This window comes from Epinephelus fuscoguttatus, linkage group LG11, assembly GCF_011397635.1.
Source record: "Epinephelus fuscoguttatus linkage group LG11, E.fuscoguttatus.final_Chr_v1".
Lineage (NCBI taxonomy): Eukaryota > Metazoa > Chordata > Actinopteri > Perciformes > Serranidae > Epinephelus > Epinephelus fuscoguttatus.
Genome location: NC_064762.1, coordinates 5118218 through 5130920, shown reverse-complemented (window position 1 = coordinate 5130920; position 12703 = coordinate 5118218). Strand labels below are relative to the sequence as shown.

At 42.6% G+C, this 12703-nt stretch overlaps 1 protein-coding gene across 3 annotated transcripts; it reads left to right on the top strand.

Annotated features, from left to right (window-relative positions):
- Positions 1–618: 618 nt before the first annotated feature.
- gzf1 (GDNF-inducible zinc finger protein 1) lies at positions 619–7881 on the top strand. Of its 3 annotated transcripts, none has more exons than XM_049590781.1 (8): positions 619–689; positions 2942–3996; positions 4307–4490; positions 4605–4774; positions 4856–4950; positions 6144–6311; positions 6439–6596; positions 6851–7881. In XM_049590781.1, exons 2-8 carry the CDS (start codon positions 2957–2959, stop codon positions 7625–7627), a joined length of 2592 nt encoding a protein of 863 aa, XP_049446738.1. In that variant the 5' UTR covers positions 619–689; positions 2942–2956; the 3' UTR covers positions 7628–7881. The 3 variants fall into 3 exon arrangements, with proteins under 3 accessions (XP_049446738.1, XP_049446741.1, XP_049446739.1); XM_049590784.1 differs by having other exon boundaries at positions 651–689; positions 2945–3996; XM_049590782.1 differs by lacking the exon at positions 619–689 and adding an exon at positions 710–763.
- The last annotated feature ends 4822 nt before the right edge of the window (positions 7882–12703 follow it).

Genomic DNA, 12703 nt, shown 5'->3' with positions numbered 1-12703 from the left:
CAGAAAAACTTGTCTCTAGTTACAGTTTTATTCTTTCTTTGAAGAGTTCAATTATGCCTATATATAAACTAGATAGATAGATAGATAGATAGATCTCCACAACATACATTAAAAATACATGAGGGTACAGAGGGAATATGTTTATAAAAATACAATATTCAATATAATTTACCTCCCTCTCCCTTGACAAAATTAAAAGCGTTTGGAATTGGGACCACTCAAAAAGGAGTTGTGAGACACAAACTAAAACATATGTAAAGCCTGGTTTATATTAATCTCACTATAATTTTAAATGGCCTTTGTAAAGTGAATTAATCCATTTGGAAAAGCACAAGTCAAAGAATTAAATTAAACTAATCAAAAAGATTAAAAATATAATTTATATCTCGTTAAGAAAGAGCAAATATTTGTTCCTGATAAATACATATTCAAACAAAAGTCAGAGGCGCTATTTTTCAGGCATTATTGCGCTTATAGTCAATAAACCTGCTAAACTGATCCAGGACCAGCGCTTGTAGTCGCTTACTCAAGCTTTAACACAACCATAGAAGAAGAACTGATCCGGAATCAGCCGCCTCGGCACCGGATGTCGGTAAAAGACGAGTGCTGTTTTCGGGAGCGATTTCTACAGGAAATACCTTCGGCTGAGGAGAGCATTTGTGAAGGGCTGCCATTTTACCGACCTTACGGTAAGAAAGCTTGCTCCGTGTTGTTGTGTAGTGAGCTGCCGCCACACGCTCACTCACACGGCGTTCTCTGTGCTGTGGGTTACATTTGATTTATCTTATAATAATGCAGTTTGTTTGGTGTTTACCGCTAACGTTAGCTCACCTAGCTTGTTTACCGTTGTGTCTGTGATGCTAATGTTAGCATTTATTAGCACTGGATGTTATCAAGGCTCAAAGGTATCACACCGCAGTCAGAGTGTTGTCATGGCAGTCAGGTGTCAGAGACTGAAGATGTAGGTGTTTCACCTGGTGTCAGAGATGTTAGCTATTTTAATTAACCCGAGAAACATGTAGCTAAATATTAGCTGCTTTTTGTGCATTTGAGCAAGGCAGCTGACCCCCTGTCAGATATTATCAAGCTCATATGCGACGTTCACGGCTCTGAAAGTAGCCTCAGTAGCGGTGATACATGAAAGCCACAAACTGGAGCCTCTTGTCATTGTGGCTTTCATTTATCATGAACACTGGGGCTACTTTTAGAGCCCTGAACGTTACATATGAGCTAAATAAAATGCACATATGATCAAAATGTGCCATTGATTTGCATGTCCTTTTGACATACAGTGAGGTGAAGCAACCTTTCACGGTATCATGGTATTATAGAGTTATTATTCATTAGGATGGCCATTAAAGGAATTTAAATGCAAGGGTTATTTTTGGTTTAACACACGTTGTATTACTATATTTGAAACTTGAAGCCATTGTCAGTGTTTGTATGTGTAAAAAAAAATAGTCTCCCTTTTGAAAATAATAAAGTTGAGATTTTCTGTTCAGTTGCTTTTTTTCCAATACTGTAGAAAGGACAAAGGAATACTTTGCAATGCTGCAACATTTCGGTGACTAGACTTTCATCTGGCAAATAATATTGTAGATATTAGCAACTGTACACAGTACGATAACCATCAATTTCAATATCATGGTATACCTTGAAACCAGAATACCGTTGCAACCATATTTTCAATGCAGCTATTCACATGAAATTTAGGTCAGACATTGGCTCAGTGAATTACACCGATAGAGAAATTGGACCATTTCAGTCAATAACTAGAATCACAGCCATGTGGTTGTATGGCTCCGTGAAGCAGTGGAGTTGCACTTACAGTTTACATCTATGCCTGTGGAAACAGAGATGCTACACACATGTCTTCAACCCAGCAGCACAGAAAATGGGCACACAAGTGTCACCAATTCAGTGTCTGCCCATATGTCTCCCCTTCTGTTCATATACAGTGTTGAATAATGGCCAGAAAAGTGTTTCTGCAGAACATAATGATGTCATAGTGAAGCTGACCTTTGACCTTGGAAATAAAATGTCAGCATTTCATCATTTTATCCTATTAGACACAATGCGCGATATTGGATTTTTTTGCCAATATATAATCGCTCATTTGGCCAATAACCAATATCAATATATACATTTTTATCCCCACCTAATTTTAGTGATCATCGAGTCTCTTCTATGGCAGAATTAACATCATATTATACATGCATGCTCTTATCATGATGGCCCACCAGCAGATGGAGACATGAAATAACATATATATGTAATATTCATTCATTGTGCAAAATTTAAAAAAAAGCATGTTGGGTGATTCAGGTTTATTTTAAAGCCAAAAGTGGTCAATACGGATTATGTGCCGATATTATCATGCATCCTATTTCATGAGAGTGGGACAGACTGTCAGCTGATGACATAATGCCTCCGGCCATCGCTTACACTGGCGCGGAGGCATAAAGATTATGAGCGATAAAGTGAAATGACAGAGTATTGAACAGGCTAATTGAAATTTATTGAATAATTGGAGAAGCCTTTGTTGTATGCTGTATGAAGACAATAATCTCTCAGTATTCAGATGGGGTTTTAGCCCATTCCTCTACACAGACTTTAGACTTTAGTCAAGAAGGTTTTGGAGGCCCACTTGTTTTATAACTTAAACAATTAGTGTCCTCAGTTCCCAGATGCTTGCTGAGGGTTCTTAGTGGTAAACAAGCCGCTTCTCCGACTTTTTTGGAGCATGTTGCAGGTATCAAATTCAGCATGAGTGTAAAGTTAATCAGTTTGAACATTAACATCTTGTCTTTGTTCTGTATTCAATATAGGCTGAAATGATTTGCAAAATATTGAATTCTGTTTTTATTTACAACTTTTGTGGAATGGGTTGTATTTATAAGCATTACAATTCACCATTCCTCCTTTTTGTTTTTTTTCTCAGCAGCACAAATGAATCATGGGGGTCAAAGTGGTGCAGCTCACCTCTAAGTCCCACCATGAAAACATCCTGGCTTCTCTGCATCAGCTGAGGCTGCAGGGACAGCTGAGCGACGTCACCGTGCAGGTGGACTACCAGGGAGACGTGCAGGAGTTTCAGGCCCACCAGCTGATGCTCGCAGCATCCAGTGGCTACTTCAGGAAGATCCTTCTCTCTCAGGATGCTACCCGAGACAAAGTGTTGCTCTCCAACATGCACTCCAGTGATTTCTCCAAGTTTTTGGAATTTGTGTACACAGGTAAAGTTGAAGTTGTCAGAGACAAGATTGGTGATGTTCAAGCAGCAGCTCAGTTTTTGGACTGCGAGGATCTGTCTGAGGTTTGTGGTGAGGCCATGAGTGCTGGAATCCTACAAAAACCTACACAGAAAACATCTACATCAGGAGATAAAGGTGACATACACGGTGCCAAGAAAGAAAAACAGACCAAGGTAAAGAAGAAGCAGCCCAAAAGCTTACTTCTGAAGCGACGGCTCTCACCACAGAGCTCTGAGAAGGAGGCAATTCCAAAAAGATTAAAGGCAAAGAGCACAGCGAAGGATGAAAAAAGACAAGGGAGGAACCTTAAACTGAGGCTGGCTGCTCGTAAAGTCCTCCGGAAGCGTATAAATACTAAAAGAGCGGCTAACCCCAACAATGTAAACCAAGTTACAAATGAGGACACAGAGGAGACAGAGGAGAACGAGGTCAGGACTGAAGGCGAGGCTCAGCCACAGAGTCAGGCAGAGAGAGGAGACGAATCATCACTGGGAATGCCGGCCTCTGATGCAGACGATTGGGAATGTGAGGAGGATGTGCAGAATACTGATCTTGAAGACCCCTTGTTGTTATCTCTGGAGGGGGACGGGGACGAGGAGGGGGAGGAGGAAGAAGAAGAAGAAGAAGAAGAAGAAGGGGCTGAGTCCAAGGAAACAATAAAAAGAACATCCAAGGCCCAGTTCCAGTGTAACAAGTGCCAGCGGACGTTCCACTATGAGAGAAGCTACTTGAAGCACATCAGGTGGGACACATAAATGTTCTTGGGTTTAATTTACTGATACCATAGGTATCTTGTAGGCGTTGGCAAAGCTTCCACTATATGACAGGAACAACTGAACAATATGGTCCTGAATACTGAAAGGTGTCAAACAAAAAGCTGGTCCGCAGTTTTCTTCGAACTGTAGTGGATACATTAGATTTAGGTTATAATTACAAGGATTCATTTGTTCACCAGTTCTCCTAGTGATATAATGATAGGTCCATCTTATAAAGATACCAGACAGATGAACATTTCTGATATGGCTGTAACCTGTTACTGCTCTCTTGGCCAGCACGTACCATGGAGTGAAAGCAGATGTCATCTATCGCTGTGAGACCTGCCAGCAGACCTTCGCTAACCGCAGCAATCTCAAGATCCACGAAAAGCACGTCCACAGTAACGAGAGGCTTTTTGCCTGTGACTCCTGCGCAAAGACCTTCAAACGAAAGAAGGATGTCGTCCGCCATCAAAGACAGGTGAGAACTGATGATGTTCCACGGTTCCTGTATCTAGAGGTCATCTACAGTATTACTTCCATGATGCGCAATATATGTCACATTTATCTGTCTTACATCCCCGCTGCTTCCCAGGTGCATGAACGCAACAATCTGCGACACGTCTGCCCCGCCTGTGGAAAGGCGCTCAGCTCTAAAACTGCGCTGTTGTTGCATGAGAGGACACACACCGGCGCAAAGCCCTTTGAGTGCAGCGACTGTGGGGCCAGATTTACTCAGAACTCTGCCCTCAAGATGCACCGCAGGTACAGAGCTGGACATATATGAATGACATTCATGTGTGGGAAATAAATGAGGGCTAAATGTGTTTGTTTCACTGTGTGTAGGACTCACACAGGAGAGAAGCCATTTGCATGTGACGAGTGTGACGCCCGGTTCACACAGAAGCACATGTTGGCCTATCATAAGCGGTCACACACAGGTAAGAGCCACATCATCTTATTATATAATGACGAAAACTCTGTGTCTGTGTCTGTGTGTGTGTGTGTGTGTGTGTGTGTGTGTGTGTGTGTGTCTGTTCCACGTTTTTCTCCTCACTGACTTGGTCAATCCATGTGAAATTTGGCACAGTGGTAGAGGGTCATGGGAGGATGCCAATGAAGCAATATTACATCAATTGGCCAAAGGGGGGCGCTATGGCAACCGATTGAAATTGCAAACTTTGAATGGGCATATCTCATGCCCCGTATGTCGTAGAGACATGAAACTTTGCACAGAGATGCCTCTCCTCATGAGGAACACATTTGCCTCAAGAACCCATAACTTCCGCTTATATAGATTTTCCACCATTTTGAATTTTTTGAAAAACACTTCAAATGGATCTGTTCCTAGGAAGTTTGAGCGATCTGCATGAAACTGGGTGAACATAATCTAGGGACCAATATCTAAAGTTCCCTCTTGGCAAAAGTTGGAAAACTTCCTAAAACTGAGCTTCTATAAGGCAATGAATATTGCGGAGGGCGTGGCTCATCACATAAAGGTGTATAACATCTCAAGGGTTTCACCCATCACCACGCAACTTTGTAGGCATATGACCACACATAATCTGAGGGGACCCCTCCATTATTGACCCCATCAAACAAAATGGGGGCGCTAGAGAGCTCATTTCTTATCTAGGCCCAACCACCATATGGATTTGTACTAAACATGGTAGATATGTAGAACAGGACGCCTCAAGGTGACTGGAGAAATTTAACTAATTGGCAACTGGGTGGCGCTATAACAACAGAAAAATGCTTCAAAATGGCTAAAATGCGACCGATCGCTGTGGCTCCCCCTGTGGACCAATGTTGTTGGTATGACTAAGTCATGGTATGGTATGCTGTACATAATCACGGAAACTGTCAGTGTGTCACTCTGTCTGTCCGATGTTTTTCTACTCTCTGACAGGGTCAATCTACTGCACTTTCAATAAAGCAATCGTACTATCAAATTCACAAAAACTCTGTCTGAATACATTGCTCTTCTTAATGGTTTCAGTTGACTAATCTGCAATTTCCTATGACCTGTATCCCAAACACACACCATGTGAAACTGTACATGTCGCTACCTGTCGCTGTCTGCACATACCAGACCAGAAGTAAAAAAAAAAAATTGCTCTTTTTCTCCTGTTAGGAGAGAAACCCTTCATGTGCGAGGCCTGTGGGAAAAGCTTTGCCTCTAAAGAATACCTGAGACACCACTCAAACATCCACACTGGGTCCAAGCCATACAAGTGTGAAGACTGCGGTCGAGGCTTCGCTCAGAGGAACTCCCTTCACCAGCATTTAAAGATACACACAGGTAAATGTATAAATCGCTGATGTATTCCGGCTGAAAAACATGTTTCTTGTTGGTCTGGCCTTCCTTACCATCCTCCTCTGTTTACACACAGTGTTTTATTTGTTGTTTCCTCTCTGCTGACTGTTAGGTGAGCGTCCGTACAGCTGTAAAGACTGTGACAAGCAGTTCACCCAGCTCAACGCCCTCCAGCGGCACCAGCGTATTCACACAGGAGAGAAGCCCTACATGTGTGGTCTTTGTAGACGCACTTTTACGGACAAGTCCACCCTTCGCAGGCACACTATGGTGAGCAGCACTTATCTCACTGTGGTGTGTTTTTCAGTTGTAAGGGTACAGTGTTGATGAAATACACTGTGGCAGGATTTATTTAACCATGATCAAAAAAAGAATGTTATTAAAGGAAAACTTGACCTCCCAAATGACCATTTGTATGCTGGACGTGAGCAAAGTATGTGCATGTTTATAACCTGATACGTTGTGTTCAAAGTACTTTGACCCATCAGACTGCTGTGAAAATAACAAGCTCTTTCAACATTCAGATTCACGACTCAGATGCTCCCTGGAAAACCTACCTAGTGGTGCTGGAAGGAAATGTGGAAGATAAGAAATCTAAAAGTCCCACCAAGGGAAAGATGGACAAAGCAGGAGCAAAAGAGAAAAAGAGCACTGCTAGAAAAAGTGGTGGTGCTGCTCCTGCTGCTGAAACTGGTACTGCTGGCGGTCCTGTTAAAACCAGCGCCGACTCCTTCATGGTGCCGTCTGAGCCAGTCACTCTCCCATCTGAATGGACCAGTCATGGGGCCATTGCTCTGGTCAGCCACGGCGCCCTCGGCGGGATCACGGTCATCCACACTGACATGCCACCTGGGACTCAGCTCCAGCCCATTGTAACCACTGACAGCACAGGGGCCAGCGTCATCTCCTTAGACGGATCAGCCATCCCTGTCCCCTTCTCCATACCAGTGTCCATGGCTCACACGATCCCCCTGTGCTCTGAGGCGTCCTCCACCTCTCTCTCCATACCCACTCTCTCAGTTCCTGTTTCTGGCACGTTGGCGTCAGTCTCAGAGATCCCAACTGTTTCTACGTCATCCGTCCTGGAAGCTGCCGCCTCTCAGACCATTTTGGCTCCAGTTTCAGAGGCTAGAGACACTTCGGAGGTGGATATATCACAGCCTGATATTCAGACTGTAGTTGTCGGGGACGATATTTGTGGAGGAGAACAAAATGCTGCTGTCATAAGTGACGGAGAGCAGAGGACAGCAGATAACCCCTCAGGTGAACCTGAAGGGGCCTCAGCTGAAGACGCTGTGTAGAAAATGCATGTGAATAGAAATAATCTTATCTGGGTGTGGGGGATTTAAAATCCCACTACAACCCTGCTTTTCATGTTATTTCAGGAATTTACTGTGGCATTTGCAGTGTGTGAATGTGTGGTCGGACCATGTGATGTGTCGTCATTATTATTATGATCTAAAGTCCAGTGTTTCGTCTACAGACGTGGATGTGATGTTCAGTGTTTGTCACACTCTTTTGGAATGTGAAGGTATTATTAAAAATTATGAGAATCTGCTGTGCTTCAGTCACATGTTTCAAATATACAACTATATTAAATCTACAAGCAGTAATGAACGGGCCCCCGCACCTCCACACATGTAGGTAGTGTTGGCGGGGTCCTGGTAGATGTGGCTGTGCATTCCTGCAACTGTGCACACGACTTAAGGCTCATTTATACTCCGTTTGTATATGAAAATAGGTATGTCCTTTTCAAACATTGTACACCTCAATCCCCTCATGCTTTTATGCATCCTTTATGATGGCATAAATACAGCCAATAGATGGCACTAGAGGGCGGAGTCTAAAGTTTCTGACAACAATCGAACCAGGCGACAGTCAAGGAGGTCATAATGTTGTAGGCGCGTGTGTATGTTCATGAACGCCAATCAATCGTAAACCCACAGCACACTCCTGCTAGTCAGCAATTAGCATACATCCCCACCCATGAATAGCCAGTGACCACCATATATGGAGGTGATAGTAACTCTGGGAAGGTATCTCCTGTCGACCTGCGAACGTGCCGCAAACAAAGAAAGAGAAAAAGAAAAACTTTGCTGACGCTGAGATTGAATTTATTTTAAGTGAAGTGGAGCTGAGAAAAAATATTTTCTTCTGTTAGTAGGCCTGGTGGTGTGACAGCGACAGGTGAATGAACAACCTGGGAAGAGGTAACAGCTGGTGTTAATACCGTTAAAGATTTTTATATTTATATTATGTCATTATGGCCGAGCACTGTAATGTGGGCATCGCTCAGGGTTAGTTTGTACAAGACCATATATACGTATACATTATGATATACGCGGAGTAGAAAATAAAGTTTTGTCTCTAGTTAATTATAATTTTGATATTTGAGTCATTCCATGAAAATGGTACAATTTAGGACCTTTTTAGGTGTATTTTATCTATTGGGTCACCAAAATCTATTTTCAACAGGTTTATATATAGATTGAAATGTCTCCTTTAAAAAACACATCAAGTAAATTTTATCTTTATATGAGAAATTATATATTTTCAGTTGACACCACCTATTTTGTCATGTCCCTCATGGCCTTTGATGAAAGTGTACTTGGAATATTACTAATAAAACTAGAAAAAAGAACATTTTGATATCAACATAAACATTGATTTATGCTTTTTTGCTGGTAATGATTTTTTTTCCAAAATAAATTGATAACTAGTCCATACCCATTGGTAGCTTTGTCACCTTCTACCTATGCCAGTCCTCAATGCCTATGTGCAGTTTCACATAGATTGACCACGTCAGTGAGTAGAAAAACGTGGGACAGACAGAATGACTGACTGACAGAATGACACACTGACAGTTTCCGTGATTATGTACAGCATACCATACCATGACTTAGTCATACCAAACATTATAAAACAAACAAAGATTGGTCCACAGGGGGAGCCACAGCGATCGGTCACATTTTAGCCATTTTGAAGCATTTTTCTGTTGTTATAGCGCCACCCAGTTGCCAATTAGAGTTAAATTTCTCCAGTCACCTTGAGGCGTCCTGTTCTACATATCTACCAAGTTTAGTACAAATCCATATGGTGGTTGGGCCTAGATAAGAAATGAGCTCTCTAGCGCCCCCATTTTGTTTGATGGGGTCAATAATGGAGGGGTCCCCTCAGATTATGTGTGGTCATATGCCTACAAAGTTGCGTGGTGATGGGTGAAACCCTTGAGATGTTCTACACCTTTATGTGATGAGCCACGCCCTCCGCAATATTCATTGCCTTATAGAAGCTCAGTTTTAGGAAGTTTTCCAACTTTTGCCAAGAGGGAACTTTAGATATTGCTCCCTAGATTATGTTCACCCAGTTTCATGCAGATCGCTCAAACTTCCTAGGAAGAGATCCATTTGAAGTGTTTTTCAAAAAATTCAAAATGGTGGAAAATCTATATAAGTGGAAGTTATGGGTTCTTGATGCAAATGTGTTCCTCATGAGGAGAGGCATCTCTGTGCAAAGTTTCATGTCTCTATGACATACGGGGCATGAGATATGCCCATTCAAAGTTTGCAATTTCAGTCGGTTGCTATAGCGCCCCCCTTTGGCCAATTGATGTAATATTGCTTCATTGGCATCCTCCCATGACCCTCTACCACTGTACCAAATTTCACATGGATTGACCAAGTCAGTGAGGAGAAAAACGTAGAGAACACACTGACAGAGTTTTCGTAATTATATAGTAAGACATAGTAAGATTATTCATAAAAATCACATTATTCAGTTCTGTACCTCAGTAACCCCATAAATGACCCCACACACACACACACACACACACACACACACACACACAACAGAGCTACCTTCTTTTACTATATTTTGGTCATTTATCTTGAGATATTGTGGTTGTCAAACAGCTCAACACCATTACATGAAAAAAAAAAAAGATAGAAAACTATTACTTATGAAAAAAAGTTTTTATTATCTCAAGAAAATATACTATTTCTTAATCTCATGCATGCCATGTGCTCTCCCTCTGGTATAGAGCAGCGGCCAATTTGAGAAAAAAAAAATCACAACCCCGTCACACTCAACCCTGTTATGTTTTTGATTGTAACAGGATTGTGAAATTGTCACAGGGTTGTGATTTTAACACTTTGGTTGTAGGTTATGCAATTATTTAAATTAATCATTATTATATTTGATCAACATTCTTCTACCACATGCATTCATTCATTCATCTTCTAACCGCTTCATCCTCTTGAGGGTCGCGGGGGGGCTGGAGCCTATCCCAGCTACATCGGGCGAGAGGCAGGGTACACCCTGGACGGGTCGCCAGACTATCGCAGGGCTGACACATAGAGACAAACAACCATTCACACTCACATTCACACCTACGGACAATTTAGAGTTATCAATTAACCTAGTCCCCAATCTGCATGTCTTTGGACTGTGAGAGGAAGCCGGAGTGCCCGGAGAGAACCCACGCTGACACGGGGAGAACATGCAAACTCCGCACAGAAGGGCTCCCACACCCGGGATCGAGCCGGCAACCCTCTTGCTGTGAGGCGACAGTGCTAACCACCACACCACTGTGCTGCCCTTCTACCACATGCATGCTGAATGTAATCCATGTTCCATGTTAAACCCAGAGCAGGACCCACAGCCAGGATCTTCAAGGTTAGAGCAATGAGCACCTAACAGTGTTAGAAAATGATTGTTAGACAGTTTGATTTTAGAAAGAGTTAGAAAATAAGAGGGAGGGGAGGAGGGAGAGAACCCAAATCAACCTATATGTACAGTGAAACATAATGTGACCTCACTTGATAAGGATGCCAGGCTGAAAAAGGCTTATGGAAAAACTGAACAAACAGAGACAAAAGAAGGAAAAATACAAAAAGAGGTGCCCACGTTTAAAGAAGCATTCTGATTCACCACGGTCAAAGGTGAATGAGCTAACAGCAAATTGTCCTGTTAACCCCAAAATACCAAAGCCGATACCAGCAGTACCTGGAACAATGAGAATCCACCAGGTGATTACTCTGGCTCCAGGAGAACTGATACATTGTGATGTCAGGTCTCACTGAGTCAGTGGAGCACCAGACCAAATGAAAGGCCTCTTGTGTTTCATTCGTTTTGCATTTTTCTGCCCTTCTGAACAAAATTAGCCCAATCTGACATCCTTAGTACAGAGAATACCTGGAATATCCTTCGACTTTACCTTTCCCACTCTCTGTGCAGTACAGTCCTGGTTAGATGTGTTACAGTAGCTGTTTGCTGTCTAACCCAAGGAAACCGTAAACTAATGGTTCCTGGAATAATATGTTTAATAATCAACAGGGCCAATTTGATCAATTTGGCACCCTAGGCAAGATAAAGTGACGCTGAAAAGAAAAAACTTTGACGAAACCTTGGACCTCACCTCAAAACTCATGGATTGGCAATTAAAACACTGCTGTGATACAGAGGCACTGGAAAAGAAGCTCAGCGACAGCCACGACAGTGTCACCGCACTGAAGAAGGAGCATTAGTCTGATCTCCTTAGAGTGAGAGCGGACTGGGAGGGGAAGTTAGCTGAGGTGCAGGCCAAGTGGGAGAAAGAGGCCGCGGAAGAGAGAAGAAAAGATGCCGCGGCACACGCTGGTGAGGTGACAGGAATTCATTATAGCTATGTCACTCAGATGAATGAATACAAAGAACAACTGGCTAGTCTACAAGGTAAGCTTCAAGAACAACGCCAGTATTTTACCAGTGCACTGAAAGCAGCAAAAATCAAGTTTGAAGATGAACTCAGTAAGCTGAAGGAACAAAACTGGGAGTTAAAGAGGACTGTCTATGCTCAAAAGGAATTGAAAGCGGAAGTTCTTGAGTTGAAGGAGGCTGTCAAAGAAAAAGACGCAATAATTGAGACGAAGGAAAAGGTCATAGCTGAGTTCAGAGAGGACAGACGAAATTTAGTGAAAGACTGGCTGTTGGCAAGAGACAGTAAGGCTGCTGCTGAGGCTTCACTGAATGATCTGACAACAAGCCACGCAGATCTCCAGTCGACATTAAAGGCTACACAGTCTGAATTGAGCGAGTCGAAACCTTGGCAAGAGAAAGCCGGCGCAGAGCTGCTGGAGTTACTAGATGACAAAAAAAAGCCTGCTGGATCAAAAGAAGAAATTAACATCACAAGTGGCTGAGCAGAAGAAAAAGATCCGCGAACTGGAATCCACTCAGCACCGTTTCAAGACAGATCTGGAGGAATGCAGCTCTTCAATGTCAGATTTTAAGTCATTAAAATCCAAGTACATTGCGCTTTGCAGACGCTACCTTCACAATTACAGGCCTAGTGAAGTGAAGTTGGATCTGGACCTTGAGGCTGAGCTGCGAGAGAAGAT